This window comes from Mustela lutreola, chromosome 17 (assembly GCF_030435805.1).
Source record: "Mustela lutreola isolate mMusLut2 chromosome 17, mMusLut2.pri, whole genome shotgun sequence".
In the NCBI taxonomy this organism is placed as follows: domain Eukaryota; kingdom Metazoa; phylum Chordata; class Mammalia; order Carnivora; family Mustelidae; genus Mustela; species Mustela lutreola.
In genome coordinates, this window is record NC_081306.1 from 20298762 (window position 1) to 20320464 (window position 21703).

At 61.8% G+C, this 21703-nt stretch overlaps 2 protein-coding genes across 3 annotated transcripts in view; one reads left to right on the plus strand and one right to left on the minus strand.

Annotated features, from left to right (window-relative positions):
- Positions 1-482, plus strand: part of LOC131819867 (mitochondrial import inner membrane translocase subunit TIM16) — a 64170-nt gene extending 63688 nt beyond the window's left edge. The window contains exon 6 of the transcript XR_009349368.1: positions 217-482. The gene's annotated coding sequence lies outside the window, so the exon portion shown is untranslated. The remainder of the gene's footprint in view (positions 1-216) is intronic.
- On the minus strand, positions 413-21572 carry GLIS2 (GLIS family zinc finger 2). Of its 2 annotated transcripts, none has more exons than XM_059155269.1 (7): positions 21051-21572; positions 6406-6648; positions 5413-5585; positions 4448-4624; positions 4231-4364; positions 4017-4135; positions 413-3153 (listed from the first exon to the last, which is right to left on the minus strand). In XM_059155269.1, exons 2-7 carry the CDS (start codon positions 6575-6577, stop codon positions 2354-2356), a joined length of 1575 nt encoding a protein of 524 aa, XP_059011252.1. In that variant the 5' UTR covers positions 6578-6648; positions 21051-21572; the 3' UTR covers positions 413-2353. The 2 variants fall into 2 exon arrangements, with proteins under 2 accessions (XP_059011252.1, XP_059011251.1); XM_059155268.1 differs by having other exon boundaries at positions 4017-4138.
- Between the last annotated feature and the right edge of the window lie 131 nt (positions 21573-21703).

The window sequence follows — 21703 nt, forward strand, 5'->3', positions numbered from 1 at the left end:
TCCCTGAGCAGGGTTTCCCGCTAGCATCTCTGGAATCTGGGTGGAATGTTCCAGTGCCGCCAGGAAAGAGAAGCCTTCACCAGACTCCCATTGGACAAAGGCCAGGGAGTTGTGTCTCCCCCAGAACAAAGGCTTCGCCCACCAAAGTCACAGCAGGTAGTGGCAGGGTGAGGACCTGAACCCATGATACTTATCCAAAATCTTCTCTCTCTGCAGCCTCAGGACTTGCCCCTTCCCAGCTCCCAATAGCAGACCTGGCAGTAGTGGCAGCCGCAGGGTTGGAAGGAAACCCTGGAATGGGATCTTTGGGTGCTGCCTGCTGGGGGTGGGAGACCCAGGCCAGGCATAAGACGGTTGGTCAGAGTTCTCGAGCAGGGAGGCTCCACTCGTGGCACAGCCAAGACAGAAACCATCTTTGCAACTCACTTTTATTGTTTCTTTATAAACTTCCTCTCACATGGAGGAATATATTGTTATAGTCATTAGCTTATCTCTTTTTTTTTTTTTTAAACTCTATGCTAACAGCAATGGAGCCAAGAGGAGGAAAAACATAAGCTACAATAGAAAGGCACTTAGAACCTGTTAAAATACTGATATCCTGGAATGTGCAACAACAAACCCACAACAACAACACGTACACCAGCCCTTTCGAGCCTGGTCTATCACCAAGTCACATGCTGAGCTAACGTCACCTTCCAGTGCCCTGTTCCTCTGCTCCCTGGGCTTGAGTCTCAGAGCCCTGGCCCCCAGCTGGGGACTTAAGGCCTGGGTCCTGGGTGGGGCCTGAAGAAAGGAGACCAGCTCCCTCCTGTTCTGCTCACAGCCCCTTCAAGGGGCAGAAGCAGCACTGCCAGGCCCTGTTAGGGCACCCCCTCTAGGACAGAAGGGCAGTCGGGAGAGGGTAGAGTCCGCAGGGCTGCTGAGCACCCCCTGCTGGCCCGCAGCCTCCAGTTCTATAGCAGGGGAAATGGAGTGCTTGGTCATGTGGCTGAGGGGCCAGGAGTCCTGGCTGCTGGGCCAGCGCCTCCCAGGTGGCACCAGGCCACCTCCAGAGAGGGAACAGTGAGGGCTCAGGGTGAGGGGAAGCATCTGCTGGGGCCCTGAGGCCTGGTGGGATTGGGCCATGGGCTGTGGAGCACATGGAGCACCAGCGTCCTTAGCTTATTCTGGCCCATGCCATGGGGGAGGTGGTGGGCAGGAGTGGGGACACCTCTAAGACAGAGGCTCTGGGAAATAGCCGACGGACACAACCATGTCTTAAATCCAGGCTCCTTCCTCTAGCTTCCCCTTCCCAGGCCGAGGGCTCGGGTGCTCCTATGGCCATCCTTGTTTGCTTCTCCACCCCCAAGCCCAGGGCTTTCAGTCCATGGCCTCTGGAAAGCTCCCATGCCCAGCACTGGCCCGGAGCCCTGCCTCCCCTATGTGCTTGGCTGTGACTTGACACCCCCAGAATGGGAGCTGTGTCCCAGCCTGGGGTTGTCCCTGGCCAGCCTCCTACCTCCTGACACCCTGCAAACCTCCATAGTCCCTTGTGCAGAGTGGCACTACCCCAAGCCAAGCCCTGCCCCACCTGTTCCCTGAGCCAAGCAAGGGCCCGGCGTCCTGGCTTCTCCCCTCGCTCAGGGCTCCCTAAAAGTAGAGGGAGAAGGCCCAGCAGTGAAGGGGCAGGCGAGTGGTCAGCAGTCCCCGCACTGTGGAGAGCGTCCAGCCCGGGGAAGGGGCCGAGCCTCCGGTAGTGCTGGCTGTTTTTGGACGGGCTAGTAGTAGTGAGGGGCAGCTGGCAGAGCGGGCCTCCCTCTCTGAGTTTGGAGGCGCCTTGTCATAGGGATAAGGTGGCTTCTTCCTGTGGCTTTGCCTGCGTCTGTCTTGCTCTCCCTCTGGAGGGTGGGCCAGAGGGAAAGGGGTCCAAGAAGCCCCCAGAACAGGGGCCCAGAGAGGCTAGGCAGGATGGGGACATGGCTGGCAGGTGGGCAAGGCAGGGAGGGAGGATGACCTACCCAGGCTGGTGAATGGATGAGGGAGGCATGGGGGAGGGGGGCTGGGAGACTGAGGGCTAAGTGGAGGACAGGGCAGGGGGAGGGCTGGAGGCGAGCGAGGCCTTAGCACCCAGGAGCACGGCTCACCCTGGCTGGCAGCACCAGCCCCTGTTCCGGAGCCTGGGACACCACCAATGACCTTCTAGCACCATCCTTGCTGCCCAGCTTGTCTGGGGCTGGGTCTGCCTGGGGGACCCAGCCAACCAGGCCCTGGGGGCAGGAGGACATTATTGCTATTTCGCAGAAAAGTTTCCGTTCGTCAGGGGCAGGGTTGGGAGCTGCTAGCCAGGCTGCGGGTAGCCGTCCAGCAGGCAGGTTCAGTTCACCACGGCTGGCTTGAGCAGCACAGAGCCCGGCGGAATGACCACCCAACCAGGGGCGAGTGCCTCCGGGCTGCTGGCTGCCGAGTTGACGCCTGTGGACAGGTCCAGCACAGTGCCTGGCAGCAGGGGAAGTCCGTCAGGGCTTGGCCAGGAGCGGCTGCTCTCAGTCCTCTCCAGGGGCGTCTTGCGGCCCTCCATGCCCAGAGACCTGGCTGGGACTGCCCCACGCCCCTTCTCCCCCTCGGCTTTGCCGCCAGCGGAGCCAGCGAGGAGGGAGACCACAGGCAGGCCCAGTCCACCAGCCCCAAATGGTGAGGGCAGCAGCGGGTTCTTAGCCAGATTGAGGGGCAAGACAGGGCCCGGCAGCCCAGGGCCCATGCCACCCGGCCCCCCACCACCCCCGCCATTGCCACAGGCTAGGGCACTGAGGTCAAGGGGGCCGGGGGCCAGGGGCAGGGGCAGACCGGGCAGGCTGGGGCCTCCAAAGAGGGCAGCAGGGTTGGGGATGATGATCTGGGCTCCGCTGACATAGGGGCTGCCATCGGGGGTGGGCAGTGGTGGTTTGGGGGGCGGGCGCAGCTGCAGGAGCTCTTGCTGCTCAGGAGACACAAAGTGGCCGTGGGCCTTGATGTGCTTGCGCAGCGAGCTGGGGTCCGTGTAGCGCTTGTGGCAGCCAGGCATCTTGCAGTAGTAGGGCTTGTCCACATAGTGGGTGCGTGTGTGCTTGAAGCGGTCGCTGGAGTTGGAGTAGCGCTTGTTGCAGCCCTCGTAGGGGCAGACGTAGGGCTTCTCACCTGCGGGGCGGGGCAGGCATGAGGGGCCTCTGCGCACACGGGGTGACCCCAGGCCCCTCACCCTAGATGCGGTCCCCCTGAGAGCACTGACTGTCCGATGGGAGGGGTGGTGTCCCCAGCAAGAGATCTGATCTCTGGCAAGAGATCTGATCCCGGGTGCAGACAGCAGGGCATGGCCACGGAGAAGCTGGCCTGATCACTCCCCGCTCTGCTGTGGCCTATGTGCGTGCCTTTGGCCTCAGTCCTGTGCTCTGAATTGGGGAGGACAGTGACCACTTCGACAGGCAGGACCGCAGATCTGCTTAGATGCTGCTGAAGACCCTACTGGGGGGGGCGCCCACAGTGAGCACTGCAGAATGCCCTGTACGCTGGATGTGGTCCTGGCACAGCAGAATGCCTCCAGATTGAACCCATGTCTGGTAGCTGCTCCAGGCAGGGCACCCTTGACGTGCGGCGGGCCCGCAGCGAGATGTGCTGTGTGAGTGGAAGGGCACGCGCCAGACTGCGCTTCCAGACTTCGTACAGAATTAACTCGTGTCTCACTGCTGGCTTTTTAATACATCTGATTCAAGGAATTTCGTTACAATTCATCTCACCTATTCCTTTGTCCTTTCTTCAATGCAGCAATTAGGACTTCTTTCATTTTTTGGCAATTAGGAAGTTTAAAATTAGGTGTGTGGCTCTGTTGCCAGCGCTGACCCCACCGGGAGCTGGAGTGAGCACTGCCTAGTGGGTGGCACCCAGCGGATGGTCACACTGACAAGGGTGCCGGGGCCACACAGGAAGATGGATCCAAGGATCAAGCCCCCGGAGAGGCTTCCCCCCGCCGCCCCCCCATTACCCTCCCCACCCCGGCTGCTCACCTGTGTGCGAGCGGTTGTGGATCTTCAGATTCTCCAGGCGCGAGAAGCTCTTGCTGCAGGTCGGGCAGCGGTGCGGCTTCTCGTTGGTGTGTGTGCGGATGTGGATGAGCATCTTGTACCTGCTCCAGGGAGGCCACAGGGGAGCTCGACGCCGCTCGCGGGACACCCAAGACCCCCTCCCACTCCTGCCCAGCACCCCCTCGCTCCCCCTCACCTGGCATTGAAGCCTCGGCCGTGGCGGGCACAGCCCTCCCAGTGGCAGCAGTACCCTGCGTCCTTCTCGGGCTTGACGTGGTAGTCGTTGACGTGATCCACCAGGTCTTGGAGGAGCTCGAAGAGCTGGTTACACTGCGGGGCAGAGGAGGGTTCTGAGTCTGCATGGGGCCGCCCACCCCAGCCCCGGCCCCCATCTTCCTGGCCCCCCAACTCACCTTGGCCCAGCGACACACCAGCTGTTTGGGCAGGGGGAGCTCTGGTGAGAGGCACTTGTCCTTGGGGGCGGTAAGGAAGGAGGAAGCAGGCAGGTGCAGGGCCCCCCCGGAGCCCAGAGGCAGGAAGAACTGGAAGGAACTGGGGACGCCATCCAGATAACGCAGTGGCTGGAAGTCCTGGGGGGCAGGGGGAAGGCAGAGTGGGCTAGTGCCCCCCGCTGGGCCAGCAGGCCTACGCCCGCCTGCTCTGTCTCCTTCTGTGGCAGGTTGAGTTGTCCCAGTTCCAACCCCCTGCACCTATGGCTATGAGCCTAGTTGGAAATAGGGTGTCTGTAGATGCAATCAAGTTAAGAAGTCACACTGCGGGCGCTGGGGTGACTCAGTCCGCTAAGCATCTGACTCTTGATTTCAGCTCAGGTCATGATCTCAGGTTTGTGAGATCAAATCCAGCTTGGGCTCTGCACTGGGCATAGAGCCTGCTTATTAAGATTCCCTCTCTCCCTCTCCCTCTGTCCCCCACCCCCATTCTCTCTCCCTCTCTCCCTACCCCCACCCCTGCTCACTCTCTTTCTCTATCTCCCTCTCAAAAAGAAAAAAAAAAAAAAGATCATACTGGATTGGGGAGTACTAAATCCAGTGATGGTTGTCTTCATAAGAGAAAGGGAAATTTGAACTCAAAAATACACAACAGAGGAAGAAGGCAAAGTGGCACCAGAGGCAGAGATTGGAATGACACAGCTACAAGGCAGGGGACACCGGGGGCCACCAGAAGCTGTAAAGAAGCAAGTAAATATTCTTGCCCAGAGCCTTTGGAGGGAGCACAGCCCTGTCAATACCTTGATTTCAGACTTTAGCTTCCAGAACTGTGACAGCATAATACATTTCTGTTGTTCTAAGTCACCCAGTTTGTAGTCCTTTCAGGAGACCAGTACACCTCTTTTCCAGAACCCTCACGCCCTCCTTACCGGGGCAGCAGGCACTGCAGGCAGGTCCCCGTTGCCCTGGCGCTCAGGGGACAGTGAGCTGCTGCCATTGGGAGAGTCCAGCCCGGACGGCGGTGATAAGCTGAGGTCCACCAGAGGGGCCGCCGAAAAACGTCCCTCTACCTTCTCGGGGAACTTGGGGTTCAGCAGGAAGCCTAAGGGAGAAGCACTCTTCAGGGGTACTAGATCGGTAGTCTCCGAATCCCCCACCATGACCCTGGAAGCAGATACCAGCCACACCGCCAGACCACGCTGGGACCCCAAGCATCTGAGCAGCAGCCTGCACAGCTGAGTGTGTGGCCTTCGCCACCAGGAGAGCTCAGCTGCTGGGTAAGCCCGTGAGTGGGAAGTACCCACTGAACGGGAGCTTGAAGCCAGGCTCCTGGCCTGCTGTCACCCTGCCAGCTGGGGACCTTTCTGACTTCTCCCGGGCCCCTTCCTGCCTCCCTGCGCCCTTCTGTAAGAGGGGTTTGGGCCAGGTTGCTTCCAGAGCCTTCTAGCTCAGACGTGGTGGGTCTGGTTTTCAGGTCTCGGGCTTCTCGGGCTTCTTGGGCAGGCAGAGTGGAAGTCCTGAGCCCCAAGCACCCCCGAGAAGCACTTCTTTGGGCTCAGTCCCCAATCTGAACGGACCTGACTAACCAGCCATGCTGCCTCAAAGCCCAGGAGTTGGGTCACAGGGCCTTGGTATCCCCTGCTCCCCCTTACCAGCTCCTCCATGTCCTCCCCGAGGCCTAGTTTGAATCCTGACTCTGCTGTGCCAGCTTCATGAACTGGGTAGATCAGTTGCCTCCCCCCAGGGACAGTGTCACCTCCAGAGACAAACTGCTGGGAGGATAAATGGACAAGAGCTCTAGCTCTAAGCTGAAAGCTATGAGGGGCTTGCTTACATCCTGGGGGACACACCTTGGATGTTCTTCCCATTGCCATGGCTCCATCGGGGCTGGAGACTCCCCTGCCCTGCCAGGGGCTCTGTACCTGAGGGTGGGGAGCCCGGAGAGCCCGGGGTGGGGCTGTCATCCACCAAGCCGAGCTCCCTGTGCAGAGCTCGGTGCCGGACCACACTCAGCGTCCTCTCCCGCTTTTCTCTCGCCGCCCGGAGCTTGCTGATGCTCAGCTTCAGGTCGAGCGGCTCGTCCAAGGAGTGCATGGTGATGGGGTGCTGGGTTGGAGGTGGCTGTAGGCAGCGGGGTGCCCCCAAGCTGGGATTCAGGAAGGAACCTGGGGGAGGACAGGAGTACTGTGACACCGTGACCTCAGGCTTCTCGGGCTGCACCCACAGAGGCCACCAGGGGAGGGAGGCATGGCTGTGCGGCAGCATAAGCACTATCTCCCTGGGAAGGGGGACCCTGAGGGGCTCTGGCCCCGGGACACAGGAGCACCAACCACCTGCTGAGAGCTTTGATATCCACTGCCCTCAAGACTTTTAGAGGCAAAGCTCAGAGAGTCCATTTTGCCATGAAACTGAGTTTTAGAGATATTGCCTCAGGTCACAGAGCTAAGAAGCAGCAAAGCAACCCACTTCAAGGCCAGATCTTCTGGGAACTGGTCAGCCAAGTCACAAAGGTCATTTCTGACCAAATGGGAAGTTGTGCTCAGGATCACGTGCCTGATTTGAGCCTGAGGACCCAGAACCAAACCAGAAGAGCAACAAGCATCTTCCAAGGTCACTGTTAGTGGCTCTCCACTACTGATCGCCAAGTGCTCACCGTGAGAGGCCTCCCAGGCAGCTGTGGTCACCTGCAAGGGAAGGAGGCTGAGAGCTTGTCTCAGGTGAGCTGCGCAGAGCCTGGCCCAAGGGATGGGGTTGCAGAGAGGGGGCCTTGCCTCCCAGGTAAGTCGGGAAGAAAGGTACCCATAGGCACGGGGAGCCCGAGGGCTCTGGGTCGCCACCAGGGGGCAGTTGGAGACTGTGGCCCAGCCAGGTCAGCCCCGGACAGGGTTGGTTAATAAGATACATCCATCCATCATTTTTTTTTGCGGGGGGCGGGGGGGGGGGGATGATATTCTTTTATTATACGTTCTCACACTGGTATTTTCACGGTTTCTTAGAAATTATCAATGGTGTGATTTTCTTCACATTCAAATGACCCAAGAACAAGGTCAACTCTATTCCAACCTCCAACTTTTTCCAGGGGCTACCTTTCCACATGTGGTCGAAGTGTGTTCTTGCATTTGCTAATTGAGGTGATTACACCTTGAAAATCTATCCATTGAACAAGGCAACACTATGAGATACTCCACATCATTCACCAAATCCACGTTTTCATAATTTAATACATAACACCCCGTAACCACCACATGGCACATGACCATAAGTTTCAGCTGTGCGTGTGTGTGTTTGTGTGTGCATGTGTGCACACGCACCTCTCTCTCTCTCTCTCTGGGAACCAGAGTTGCCCACGTGTGTGCTTCATGGAGCCCAAAGGAGGAGGACAGCCCTCACGTCCTCACTCATCTTTCCTCCAGGCCATCCACCTCAGCAACTTTGGACAATCTTCTCTGGTCCCAAGTCCTGGCCCATTCATCTACCTTGACAAGCTCTCCTTCTGCCAAGACCCTCCAGGCACACAGGGAACAAGGCAGTCCCCTACCTCAATTAGGACCCTCTGCTTTGAGGACATCCCAAGACCCTACCTACCAGCACATGGCTAAATATCGGAGCCCAAGGAGAGGCAGCCACTCTTGGTTGTGGGACCCAGTCTGTGACCTGACTTGTCCCAGTTAAACTGCATCAGGTGGGACCAATCAGATCTGTTTGGATCTGTAGCCAGGCCGAGAATGGGCCAGAGGCTCCCAGTGAGGCAAGTGGGGCTGGGATCAGGCTGCCACTCTGTCCTTTAGGCGCTCCAGACCCAAGGTGGGCAGGTGGGTGGATGACAGTGATGGATGGACCCCCCCCCCTCCTCTGACTGGGCAGGGAGCTGCCCTCTGCCTGACCTCCCTCCCCCAGTTATGTCTGTCTGTCTGCCTGTCCCTCCACCTGTTTATTTTTAGACACAGGCCCAGTCCAACCTCCCTGAAGTCCTCTGCGCTGGGAGCCTGGGAGGGGAGGAAGGAAGTAAATATTTATGCTGATTAAGAATTCAGGAGCCAGGAAGGGCTGGTGGCCTGGTCCCTCAGCTGGCCTAGGGCCACAGGCCTCCCCACAGCCTCCAGCCTCCACCCACAACTGGACCTTCCAGAGAAGGGGACCATGTGTGCTGGATGGTCTGGGAACTGGGAATTCAAACTGATGCTTTGGCAACCCTGCCCAGGTAACATCCTTTGGCATCTATCTGCCTTACTGCCCTCTGTCCCAGGCCAGAAGAGGTCCAGGGAGGAGTCCTAGACCCTGGGTCATCTTGCAGACCTGCAGGAGACATGCCTCAACATACAACTAGGGAGCTCCCCCCCACAACCTGGGCCAAGAGGAACCTGTTTGCCCGGAGGGGTAGGCACAGTACCCAGGTGGGAGTGGGGACTCCAGCACCCCCGCTTAATCAGCAGGCCCAGTCCCCAGAGAACCCCTCCCAAACACATACATACACACTTCCTGTCACTGGGTTCTGCCCAAGGAAGCAGGGATTCATTCCCACAAAGAACCCAGAACCCAGTCCAGAGACCAACTCCTTTGGGAAAGTAGGAAGAATCCAGCCCAAAAGCCTGCCCCACCCAGAACTGTCCTCCAGAAGGGGGCCCTACACCAAAGGGAAGACCCCCTATGACCTCTCTCCTGTCCTGACCTTGGCCAACCTCAAGGTGTCTCCTTCCACTCCCCACCCCCAAGCTTGCAGAAGCCATTTCTGAACCGGCTCTGCTCTTTGTTCCGCGGCTGGGTGAAGGGGGCACGGCGACAGCCAGGGTGGCACTCTTCTGGGCCTCCGAGGCTCACAAGAGAAGGAGACAGGCCCGTCACCGGATTCGACGCTCCTGACACCCAGGCGGGCAGGAGGGAGGCCACTCGGGCGTCGCGTTTCCCAGAGCAGGCGAGGGCCCCCCAGAAGGGTGCCTCACGTGGCTCCTAGAGGACAGGCGAGCTTCGGAAGCGGCGGCGGAGCCCGCGGCCGGGCGCGACCCCTCGCCGCAGGCGGGCGGGCGGGGAGGCGGCGCCGAGGTGGTCGCGCTGCCGGGCGCCGCGCCGCTACTCCAGCTGCGAAAGGAACTAATTAGAGCCCAGGGAGCGGGAGGAAGCGGGGCGGCGCGGGGACCACCGGGGCGGCAGGGCGGGCGCGGGACCCCGGCCGGCCTCCCCGCGGGGCGGGGGGTCACCCCGAGGGTGGGCCGCTCTGGCCCCCCGGGGCCCGGCCCCCGCCCGCCGCGCCCGCCCCGCCGGCCTGGCCCAGACAATGGCGGCTATTGTGCGCCCGCCCCGCGGCGCGCAGACGGCCCCCAGCTGCAGCGCCCGGCGAGCGCCCCCGCCCGGCCTACCTGGCGGCCGAGCCCACCCGCGGCGGGCGGGGCGAGCGCGGGGCGAGCGCAAGGGGCGGGGGAAACCAAGGCTCGGACCGCTACCGACCGCGCCCGGGCGCTGTGTAGTGGGGCGGGACGCACACCCCACGCGGCGGGGGGCGGTGAGCAGGCGTCCAACACTACCCTGTGCCAAGCACCGGCTGTCCAAGAATTCTCTGAGCCCTCTAAAACCCCTACTGGGAGGAGATGCCGTCGTTGCCCCTGTGGTACACATGGGGAAACTGAGGCTCGAAGTCACCAGGCTGGGGGTGGGGGGAGTGGGCTCTGGACTCCACGCTGGATAAAGCCTCTCCTTCCCTGCCTGGAGGGAGTTAGCCCGCTGGCCCGGGGATTGGAGGGCAGCCTGTGTAGGTGGAGGGGGCAGCTAGGCATATCCACTCTGAGAAACACTCAGGGGCTCCTTGCCAGAAGCAGAGAGGACAGGACTCTCTGTAAGATGGGAGCTCTCCCTGCCCACCCCACAGCAGCATGGGGCCATATAAGGGACCCCCCCCTTACTGCCCCTGTGGTCCTGATACTGCCCCTTGGTCAGCCATGGCCCATCTGGCTGAGGATTTGGGGACAGGGGTCTAAGACGCACCTTGCAAAAGCCCAGTGGCTTTCTTTCTTTTTTTTTTTTTTTAAAGATTTATTTATTTATTTGACAGAGAGAGATCACAAGTAGGCAGAGAGGCAGGCAGAGAGAGAGAGAGAGAGGAAGAAACAGGCTCCCCGCCGCGCAGAGAGCCCGATGCGGGACTCGATCCCAGCACCCTGAGATCATGACCTGAGCCGAAGGCAGCGGCTTAACCCACTGAGCCACCCAGGCGCCCGCCCAGTGGCTTTCTTGATATGGCATGGAAAGGGGAAGTAAGTTCCCAGCCTCCCCTGTGCTCTGTGGGTGCTGGGGTGTTTGGTGCCTGGGAAGATTGCTACCGACATGCAGTTCTTGAAGATGGGGAAGCTGAGGGCTGGAGTGGGGAGCAAGCCCCCTGGAAGGCTTGGGTAAAGGTTACATGACAACAGGACCAACAGCCAGTCTGACAGACAGTCAGACGAAGAGCCAGCACCTGTTAAGGCAGGTTCTGGCCACCCCCAATTTTACAGATGTAAAAACTGAGGCCCAGGGAGATTAAGCGACCCATCCAAGATCACACAGCTTGTCTGTGGCAGAACTGGATTTCAAGCCCAGGTGAGTCCTGAAGCCATGTTCACTATCAGCCCTTCCTTCGCCCATGGATGTTGGGAGGGCAGGCAAAAGGGGTCCAGCTTGGCACCCCCGCCCTGCCCAGGGGTTTGTGGGAGCTATGTACAGAACCTAGGAGGGGCAGCAGGCAGTGGGTGGGCATTGGAGGGGCCAGCTGGGGGCGGGGGGCGCCCACAGGGAGGCTTGGAGAGTTGAGGGCAGATCGGCTGCCAAAGCAAACGGCCCCACATTCCTGGGAACTGCTCCTGCTCCCTCCCTGCTCTGGCCAAGAGCTCCACCCTCCCGGCGGCAGGGGCTGGGGGCAGGGGTAGAGGCAGACCTCATCCTCTCAGCGCCCCCCTTCCTGAGCAGGCAGCAGAGCATGGGTCCAAATCCCAGTCAGACCACCTGGGTCTCCCCCTTGGTCTGCTACTTCCTGCCCATATGACCATGTGATTTTCGGCAGGTCACCTCCCTGTCTTATTGTCCCTGCCTCTAAAAGGGGATGATGGTAACCGTAATAACTTCTCATTGGGTTTTGGGTGGTGATGCACACATCCAGTGATTTCTTAATGTTTCCCATTATTATGTAATATTCAGCAACTAAAATAATGCTGGGCCCATAGTAGGTACTCGATCAAACTTATTGAATTAACTGTCACCATCACTGACACGCCCAGCCTTTGGCTAGTCTAGAACTATGAGGACCGCTGGGTGGGGGACGGACCCTCCCCATGGTATCCACAGACAACACTGTCTCAGCCTCACCTGAGCGCACCTGGCCTTCACCATAAGGTGCAACTAAACAAGCTCATGCCCCTCAAAGGGCCTCCGGCACCAGCTGTCCTGAGCAGTGGCCACAGCAGACCCTAGCCACCTTCTGGAGCCCAATTGCTCAAAGAAAAGGAGGGAGGTCCCAGAGGCCCTGAGGAGCCCTGGAAGGAGCAGACCTCCTCCCAGGACCCAGGGGGAGGGGCTTATCCTGAGGCCTCTCCAGCCTGGCAGGTCCCAGGAGAGGGGCCGGGGGCTGGCCACACTTTCTGTAAGACCAAGGGTTTGCCTTCCTGGGAATCTCTCCTTTGGCAGGCCGGCCCCTCTCCCATCCCAAGATGGGGCCTCCCCAGATTCCCCGGGGGGCCGGGGGTGGGGGAGCAAGTGCCTCTGGTGGACCAGCGAGGGTTGAGCTCTCTGCCCTTAGTCATGGGGGCCTCAGGAAAGCCCTCAGCTGGGCAGCACCTGAATAGGGTGTGTGCCAGGAACTTCTCCCACGGGCACGTTTAGATGGCGCTACCCGGAGTCAGGTGAGCTGGTGCTGGTCCTCTGTACTCTCTCCCCTGGCTGTGGGGCCTCAGATGGGTCCCTGTTGCCCCCTATGAGCCTTGGTCAGAAACACAGGTACCACAGAAAGGGGCCAGCTCACGGGGCAAGGTGGGGGTTGGGGACATCCCGCAGGAGGAGCTTGGCCCCATGCGAGGCACGCAGGAGATGTGGCCCCGAGGGTTCTTGTTCCTGGCCCTGGGCTGGGGGTGCCCCATGCAATAACTCAGCCTGCCAAGGTCACCCAGATACTTGAGCAGTGCCTGAAGCTGGAAGGCTCACAGCTGGCTCCCCAGGCCTACCCCCACGCCAACCGCTCCCCCAGTTCTGGCTTCCCCAATGCTGCCAGGCTGGGGGCGGTAGCAACTCAACACATGGACCCCACCCACATATGCACAAGCACACTCACACAGATGTGCATGCCTGTCCAGCTGCAGGGGCCAGCCTGGCACAGAGGCCTCCCTTAGGCCCCCATCTCAGTGGCCTCCACCCCCTACTGCCTGCCTGCCTGCAGCCACCTTTGTACAACTATGTCTGGTATTTTCCTGTCTGCCCAGCTTGCTGGGGGCGGGGGGGTGGGGAGGTGGTGCGTGGGGCTTTGAGCACTGCCTGCACCTGGGCCTCTGCCAGAGGCAAGCCCGCCAAGCACCCCCCACGCCTGCCCTCAGAGTGGGAAGGGAAGAGCTGGCCCCAGGCCGCCCAAATCCCCAGGAGGAGCTGGCATGGGGGTGGGGGGAGCCCGATAGGGACACACACTCACTGAGGCCTCGGCAGTAGCAATCCAGGCCCCACTAGGCAGCACTGCCACTCAGGATGGACAGGCAGAGCTGGGCACTCTGCCAGAATTCCCTGGGGCCAGCAAAGGCCATGGCCAGTGTCCCACAGGACATGGAGGGGCACTCACCGCACCCCAACATAGAGGCAATCCATATGTGTCACACCTGTGCTCAAACACCAAACAGAGGACACGCATGTGACCGGTCTGGGACTCAGGAGTTATGAGGACGAGCCGCAGGGATGAGGCCCAGGCCCCAAAGGGAAGGCAACACTGCAGTTTCCCAACCAAGTCAGACTGTAAGACAACCCGATAAGCACCTCCTGAGTCCTGGGGGCTTGCCCACGGCTCACCCCTCCCACTACCCTGGGACAAGCACCAGGCCCACGGAATGGCACCTGCCAACTGAGAGCGGAGGCTGGCAAGGCGGGCTCTGGACTTTGGCCCTCCCCTCCCTCCGCCTCATTTACCCCACCGCTCAGTTATGCATTCCAACACCAGGCCCTCCAACCCACTCAGTCCTGGGGGCCTCCAGATGAATGAGGATGAAAGGCCCCTGGACCTCGGTGGGGGAGCTTGAGCAGCGGGGTGGGGGAGGGCTGCTCCCAAGCAGTGGGGACACAGGGTGAAGTGTTGGGACATCGGGTCCTAACTTGTTCTGCAGCCCAGACAGGCCAGTCTGCCTCCCGCTCAGCATCACCATTCATCCTCCCGGCCCCCCACAAATTAGGTGCTAGTCTCCGTTTTCCAGAGGGGGGAGAGTGAGGCTTAGAGAGGTTCAGTCACCTGCCAAGGTCACAGAGCTTGCAAGTAGCACATCTGGGGTTTACTGCCAGGTTCCAAAGCCCACACTCTTTCTGGGCCCAGTGCTGTAGAGGCTGGGGGTGTGGCCCCAGCTGACCTTCAGCAAAACTGCTTGTCACTTAGAAGAGAAGGAGGCCCAAGAGCAGGTCTGGGCCAGGACCTGGAGGGCACCGGGAGCCATGGAGTGCTCTACACAGAAAGTACCCTCCTCTTTTCCAGGCCAGAGGCTCCTGCCCTCAAGCTCTCCCCAGCAGCACCTCCTTTCTCAGGATTCCCTTTCTTTCTCCCACAAGCCCGATGCTCACCTCTTCAATGCAGGGCCCCCATACACCCTTCCACATTCCCATATTCTCCCCAGCTGCCACTTGCCTCCTTCCCCTTCCTGCAGCAAGTCTTCCCTGATTTACTCTCTCTTGGCCTCAGACTCTTGGCAGCAGGTGCCTGACAGCTGAGCAGAGGACCTGCTCCTGTCCCTGCGTTGCTGAGGGAAGCATTCCCAGCCCCCTGGCAGCCTGTGCTGCCTGCCACGGTGATCCAGGGTCCAAGTCCTTGCTCCTGCTGTAATGCCACCAGCTCATGAACACACCTTGGATGCCTGACTCTGCACAAGGGGTATTACATGCACTGCCCCGACCTCTGGCCCCAGCACTTAACCCCTGCTGCTGGCATTCGGCGCCTCATTCCAAGAAGGGAGTCCTAGAGCCAGGGAAGCCCTCCTGGAGGGGAGCACTGCACTGTTTCCCACAGCCCCCATGCTGAGTTGACCCCCTCCACCATTGGGAACTGGGCAGTGATGCCAAGTGCTGTGGGCTCAATGCCAGAAAACTGGCCTGCCCCAGTCTGATGTGGGCAAAGCTCTGGGCCTCAGTTTCCCCATCCAGGAAAGGAAGGGGCTGGCCTCAAGTCCGCTGGAGCTTGAGCTCCCTAACCACTCCCTGAGCAGCACCATCACACCCGCCCTCCGCTCTTCCTGGCACTCAGCAATGTCCGTTGAAGGAATGAATCCAACTGTGGGGCCCACCAGCCGTGGGAGGTGGGGAAGGATGGAAGGGCTGAGCCCCAAGAAGGAAGTGGCTTGCCCAAGGTCAAGGTGAGAGCCGGGGCCTGGGCCTTGGCACAGAGGCCTCCTCCTCCCTGTCCAGGGCAAAGGACCTGTGGGCAGACCTGGATGAGGATGGGGTGGCCAGCATCTCCCTGATTCACTTGGGATGACTGGTAGGGCCCAGTTCCCCCAGCTTCTCTCCTGCCACTCCCACCCAGGGCTGGGATGGGGCCCACCCCCAGAGCAGCCAGTGACCAGGCCCAACAGGGGCCCTGCCATGACTTCTGGACTCCACCCCCACACTCCTACCCTCCCCACCCCTGCCCACAGCCCCTCTTTCCTGCCTCCCCTACCTGTCCCCTGCTTGTCCCATTTGGCAGCAAAGCAAGTCTAGAAGCTGGGGGCAGTCTTCAAACCCAAAAGGAAACACCCACTGGGTAGTGCCCTGTCAGGCCTGGCCTGCTGCAGGCCCTTGGGGGCCCAGGGTCCACAGCACCCAGTAGGGTGAGCCCTAGGTGTCCTGAGGTGGTGGTGTGGGCCTGGCCTGAAAGAGGGTGGGGCTGGCGGGCAGCCAGCCAGCAGTACTGGGTGGGGGGGAGCTTTAGAACAGGCAGGACAATGGAGGGCCCCATAGCCCAGGGGGGAGGGGACATGGCAGCTCAGGGGCAGTCAGCCTGAAAGTGTGGGGATGGGGGGCTCTGGATGTAGGAGGGAGTGGCCCAGGAGAGAAATGGCTCAGGCACGCTGGGACTTGCCAGCCAGACCCAGATGGATGATAGGGAGAAGGGAGGGCGACAGGCTTCCTCTGGACGCAGCTGCCCCCACATCACGCCCTTGTGCCCACACAGGGGATGGGAGGATAGAGCAGGGGACAGTAGAGCCGAGGGGATTCCCATGCTGAACTGACATTTCAGGGGCCAGAGCCAGACAGCCTTGGGCTCTGGTCCCCCTTTGTCCCTCCCTAACCCCAAGTGATCCCAGGCCAAGCCCTCAAATCTCTGAGTGTCAGTTCCCCCCCAAGCAGCCTCCACCCCCAGCCTTCAGACTCCCAGGGTCCCAGTGGGGCACTAGCCTGTGAGTGCATTTGTGCAAAGGAGACAAGACCCTCTGTCAGCTGGGCAGGATTGTTTTCCCAGGACTGAGTCAGGCAGCTCCGGTCTCCTGGGGCCTCCGGAGCCTCCCACCAGTCCTTGGCCATGACTGGAGGAGGGGGCCAGGGGCTGGGTCAGTCCCCTCCCTGGGCAGCCATCTGCCAAGGCAGGAGGATGTGTGCGCACACATGTCGCACGCAGCATCGCGGGGCTGTCCCTGTACTACCTGGCTTCGCAGGCATTGAAGACAAAGGGCCCGAGGAAGGCCCAGCCTCTCCCCAGACCCCCAGTCATGGCACTGGAAGATTCTCAGGCCCTCTGCCCATCCCCCATCAGGGGCATCTGGAGCAGATGGAAAGTCCCCCCAACGCACACCCCAATGCTGGAATCACTTCACATCCCCGTGCCCCCAGGCTCCTCCCAGCCTGACCACCAGTTAACCAGAACACTCCATCCCATCTGGGAGGGGGAGGAGGAGAAGGCCAGAGCTCCGGCCCTTCAAGATGCCCAGAGCTGAGACCCCTTCCCGCCCAGCCTGAAGGAGCTTGGAAGAGAAGCATCCTAGGGTGCTAGGATGGCAGGTCTGGCTCCGGGGCTCCCTGGGGGCCAGCTGGGTAGAGGCCCCCTCAGAGCTCCCCTGGAAGGGTCCCATACCACTAGTGCTGGAATGGGAAGAAGGGCCAGGGGCCCCTGCAGACCTGGGCCAGGCCTCACCTCCCCCACAGAGCAGTCTGGAGTTAAGGCCAGGGAAAGGGTGAGGTTTGGGGGCTGAGTGTGCACAGCTGCTGGGGCAGCTTGGGTTCCCCTCCAGAACAGGATCCCTTCTCATCCCGGGCTGGGAAACAGACCACCAGGTACCACCCCGACCAGCCAGAGCAGATCCAGGAACTTGGGCCCAGAAGCCCACTGGCCCTATTCCAGCCAAAGCTTTAGTTCCCTTGTTTGTCAGTGATCAATGGATCTTCCTCAACGGGCTGATGTGGCAATTCTAGGTGACAGATGTCAAGCCCTGCCAAGTTCCCGGGGCTGCTGGAAGGTGGGGATTTTCTCTGGGAGTTCCTCTCCCCATGGCACTCCTTCCCCAGATACCCTGCCTCCCTAGGGACCTCAGCAGGCACTGTCCTGAGCTGGAGAACAGCAGAGGTTTGCAGAGCTGGGCTGGAGCCCCAGAGAGAATGGGGGTCTCTCTACTCCGGGCCATGCCCCTACACAGGACCCCCCAGCAGCCCATCCTTTCCTGTCCCAGCAGTGAAGCCTCAATTCTGGCAGGTCAGCAGAGCACCAGAAGTGCTACTGGAGGTGGGAAATACTGAGTCCCCGGCCCCAGCAGCACCTGACTCAGTATTCACCAGGCTGGCATGGAGGCGGGGTTGGGGGGATGTGTCCCAAGGGGCTTTGCAAAAGCTGTGCTCCTCCACACCCCGCTTTGGTGGCAGGCTGGGAAAAGGCCGGGCATCCCATCTCAGAGAGGGGACGCCCCATACCTATTGGGGCCATAGCAAGGGAACCAACTCAGGCAAGGGAGAGCTGCCTCTTTCTGGCTGGCCCTGAGCTGCCCCCTCACCAACCATGGACGTTCCCCACCTCCAGGTAAAGGGGGGATGGCCGGGCACCTTCCACCAGTCACCCTCTGGCCTCTGTCATCTGTGTGAGATATAAAATCACATTAAGAACCCTGACTAGAGGGGCGCCTGGGTGGCTCAGTGGGTTAAGCCTCTGCCTTCGGCTCAGGTCGTGATCCCAGGGTCCTGGGATCGAGCCCCTGAGGGCTCTCTGCTCAGCAGGGAGCCTGCTTCCCCTTCCCTCTCTCTCTGCCTGCCTCTCTGCCTACTTGTGATCTCTGTCTGACAAATAAATAAGTAAAATCTTTAAAAGAAGAGAAAAAAAAAGAACCCTGAGTAGAGGGAAGCACCCCCTGCAGCCTCAGAAAAGCTTCTTCCCCCCATTCCACCCAGCTCAGGGCCTCTTGGCTGCAGGCTAAATGCCCTGCTTGCATGAGGGGCCTCCACGGCCTCCCCTCCAACCCGGCCCCATATGCAACCTGGGGAGACATTCGGGGCCAGAGGGGAGAGCCAGGAGCAGCCATCTCCCCCACCAAACCCCAGTGTGCCTCCCAGCACCAGGGCCCCACCCCAAATGCCTCCCAACCAGCTCCTCGGCAGGCCCCAGCCCCAACATCTGGTCCCCCAGCCGCAGCTGTCGCCACCCTCCCTCATCCTGGGATTGCCCCAAACTCTGCCCAGCGCCCATCCCCACCCCACCCCCCTCGCCCAAGTGGGAAATTCGGATTCCAGGCCAGTCCGGGTAGATGAAAACGCACATGGGAAAATGTCGTCAGGAAAACACATTCTTCCTTCTATACCACAGTTCAGACCCCAGGAGGATTAGGTGGCAGAAGACACTCCCACCGCCTGGGGCCAAGGCCAGGCTGGGGAAGGAGGAGAGAGGGGAGTGTGGGAGCCACAAGGTGGGGCCGAGAGGGGTCCAGGGCCTCTGACAGGCCCCAAGGAGGGTCCCTGGCAGAGCTCTGTCCTCCTGCAGGCGGGTTCGCCCTCCACGGGCAGTCCCAGTGAGGGGAGCCCAGGCAGAAGACATGGCTGTGGCTACCCCATCTGCAGCTGGCTTTTGAGAAACAACAAAAGCTTTGGGGGGACGCGGTTCCCATGATTGTTTGAAATGAGGTTTCTGGATGTCTGTGGCATCCAGTTGTTCGTATTGGCTCCACCCACGGATAATTGAGAGTTGGCTTTTGTTGGCCTGACCCCACTTCTCAGTACCCCCCCACCCAACAAATTTTCTGAGGGACTCTAGCTCCGGAAGTTCACCTTGTCTGACTTCTTGGTTTTACAGATGAGGAAACTGAGACCCAGAAAGGGGGTGAGAGGGAGCTGCCCCACAGGCCCCCGGGAGTTAGTGGCCTGGCCCAAACTCCAATCCAGGAGATCAGATTCCCAGACCAGGGGCTTTTCTCACTCACCCTCAATGCTGTGGCCTGGCTCAACCGAATCCCCCAAAGCCACCAACTCTAAAAGCAGTGGTGCCTGGAAGTGGGGTGACTCACCGTCTGGCTTCCTGGGGCACCCCCTCCCCATCAGTGAGGGAGGGACTGGCAGGTGTCCCTGTGTAGAGAGCCAGGAGCAGGGAGAGGCCCCCCAGGGGACCTGGGCCAGGGTCACTCAGGGGCCAAAGAGCCCCAGCTGGAGGGATTTAACACCAAAGGTCAAAGGTCACAGACAGGGAAGGGTGGGCAGGCTCTGGGGGTCAGAGGGTCAGCGCTAATGGTAGCTCCGGAAAGGAGGGGGAGGGTAAGGAGCTAAGGAAAACAGGGACGCTTCCAAGGGGTCCTCAACCCCCATAAACTGTGCCCCAACCCCCTGGCACTGCCTCCTGGCTGGCTGGCTGTAGACAGGGCCAAGTAGAGCTGGGGGTGGGTTGTAAAATGGGCTGGGCTGCAGCTTGGAAAGGGGTGTCCTGGGAAGGGCTCCCCAGGTGCAGCCCTTCCCCCAGAGTGGGCGAGGGCCAGCTGGGAGGCCCAGCCCAGGCCCAGAGGGGAGAAGGAGGAGCAGAGGGGGAAGGCTCCCAGGTCACGGGGAGGGATGTGTGGGGAGGGATGTGTGGGACGGGCTAGAACAGCTGTGGCACTGTGGCACCAGGAGCGGGGCTTGCAGGGGACTGGGTGGGTGGGCAGATGGAAGGGGTCAGTTTCCCGTTCCCTGAGCTTGGGAGCTGCGGAAGGCCCTGGGGGACCGGAGTGTCTCCTGCTGACCCTCAGCTTCAGCTAAGCCCCGCCTTCCCTCCAGGACGTAAGACCCTCAGGAAGGCCACCTCTGAAGACCACAGCTCAGGCCCTGTCCCTGGCTTAGACCAAGAGCCACGAGAGCCCAGGCCTTGGCCAGGTCTGCGGCCGGCCTGGCTGCCCCCTCAGTGTCAAGCGTTCCCTTCAGAGCCAAGATCCTGGGCTGTGATGGCTGGGGGCCCAGGGCTCCTCCCAGGATCCCTTCCCGCTTCCCAGGCTCCAGGGCAGGGCCAGGATCCCTGCAACCATCACTGCCCTGGGAGGACAGGCCAGGCGGTCCTTCCTGGACAGGCGGACAAGCAGCATGCTGCCCTGCTGTGGCCTGAGTACCCGACAGGCCAGGGCAGTGTGCCAAGGCCTCCAGGTGCCAGCCTGGCTTCCAGCCCCACTCCCCGGGGGCCTGCGGGGAAGCAGGGTGCCATATCTCCCTCCCTCGGGATGCACCTGCCTGCCTCGCCCCCTCCCCCACTCCCTCCAGACCCTCCTTCAGGCCCTTTGGATACTCCTGCCCTCTTCACTTTGCCAGCTTCTTCTGCTTCCACCCAGACAGCAGTGGAGGAGGAGCAAGTGCCAGACAGGACTCCGGCTCCCAGGCCCGACGCGGCAGCACCCCGTCCTGACCCCCAGAGACGCCTCCCTCCCCCGGCCGGGGAAGGGCCCAGGCTAGCCAGGCGCAGCAGTGGGGAGACTTTCCGGGACAAGGGAGGAGACACCTTTCAAACCCCGTCCTAGAAACAGCCCCGGCGCAGCCCTGGGAAGGGGCGACTGCCCCGCTGCCCCAGACAACTTTGTGCCCAGGCTCCGGGGGCCCCCCCTCACCCTGCATCGCGCCCCCACCGCGGCCGCCCAACTTCCCCGCCGAAGTTTGCTCCCGCCCTGGGCCCGGTCTTGGGTCGGCCGGGCCTCCGGACGGAGGGAGGGAAGGAAGCACGAGAGAGACGGAGAGACTGAGGGACGGGTCGGGGAGCCGGCGAGGGAGGGAGCGCGCGAGCCAAGCGAGCGAGGGAGCGAGCGCAGGGGCCCCGGCGAGGGCTCACAATGGCCCGGGGCGCGGCGGAGACGCGGGAGGAGGAGGCGACCCTGGGGTCCCGCAGCCCCCTGCAGGCCTCCGCGCGACAGCCCGGCCCCCCCGCCGCCCTCCCAGTCCCGTCCCCACGGCGCGACGCCCCGAGGCTTCCTACCTCGGCGGCGGGGGCGGTCGGGCTCCCGGCTGCGGGCTCCGGCGGTCGGGGGGCGGCGGGGGAGCGAGCGGGGGAGGGGCCGGGGCGGGCCGGGGCCCGGGCGCGAGGCTCACGGGGCGCGGGCTCCCCTGGCACGGCCGCCCGGCGCCCGGCCGCTCCGCCACATCTGCAGCTCCGGCAGGGAAGGTGGCCGCGGCGGCCGGGCCGTGCGGGGATGTCTTAGAGAGGGAGGGAGGAGGGAGGAGGGAGGCGGCGGGAGGAGGGCCCGGCAAGCCTCGGAGGAGGGGGAGGAGGAGGGGCGCGGGGGGCGGCCTTGCTCCCTCCTCCCTCCCCCGCTGGTTCCCTCGCGCCCGCCCTCCCAGCAAACCCCTCTCGCCGCGGCGGCCCCAGGCCCGGGGCGCCAGCTGCCAGGCTGGGCGTGCGCGTCGGGGGGAGGGGGCGGCTGGGAGTCGGCGCTGGGCCGGGGGAGGGGTGGGAGCAAGGGCGGCGGGGCCGCGAGGAGAGGGTACCGGGAGGGAGGGGACGCCGGGCCGCGGCCGAGCGGCGCGCGTCCACCTCGGCCCCATCCTCCGGTACACCCCCTCCCGCCGTGGCCCCGCCCCCGGCCCGAGGGCAGCGCTGGGACACGGCCCGGAGGTGGCCTGGGGGTGGCG

Excerpts from the sequence above, each read along its gene's own strand:
- GLIS2 (XM_059155268.1), bottom strand. The coding sequence starts at position 6,577 with ATGCACTCCTTGGACGAGCCGCTCGACCTGAAGCTGAGCATCAGCAAG. Across the intron at positions 4,365-4,447 it reads TGGTGTGTCGCTGGGCCAAG|TGTAACCAGCTCTTCGAGCT; the intron begins GTGAGTTGGGGG and ends TCTGCCCCGCAG. Across the intron at positions 4,139-4,230 it reads GGCCGAGGCTTCAATGCCAG|CAGGTACAAGATGCTCATCC; the intron begins GTGAGGGGGAGC and ends GCCTCCCTGGAG.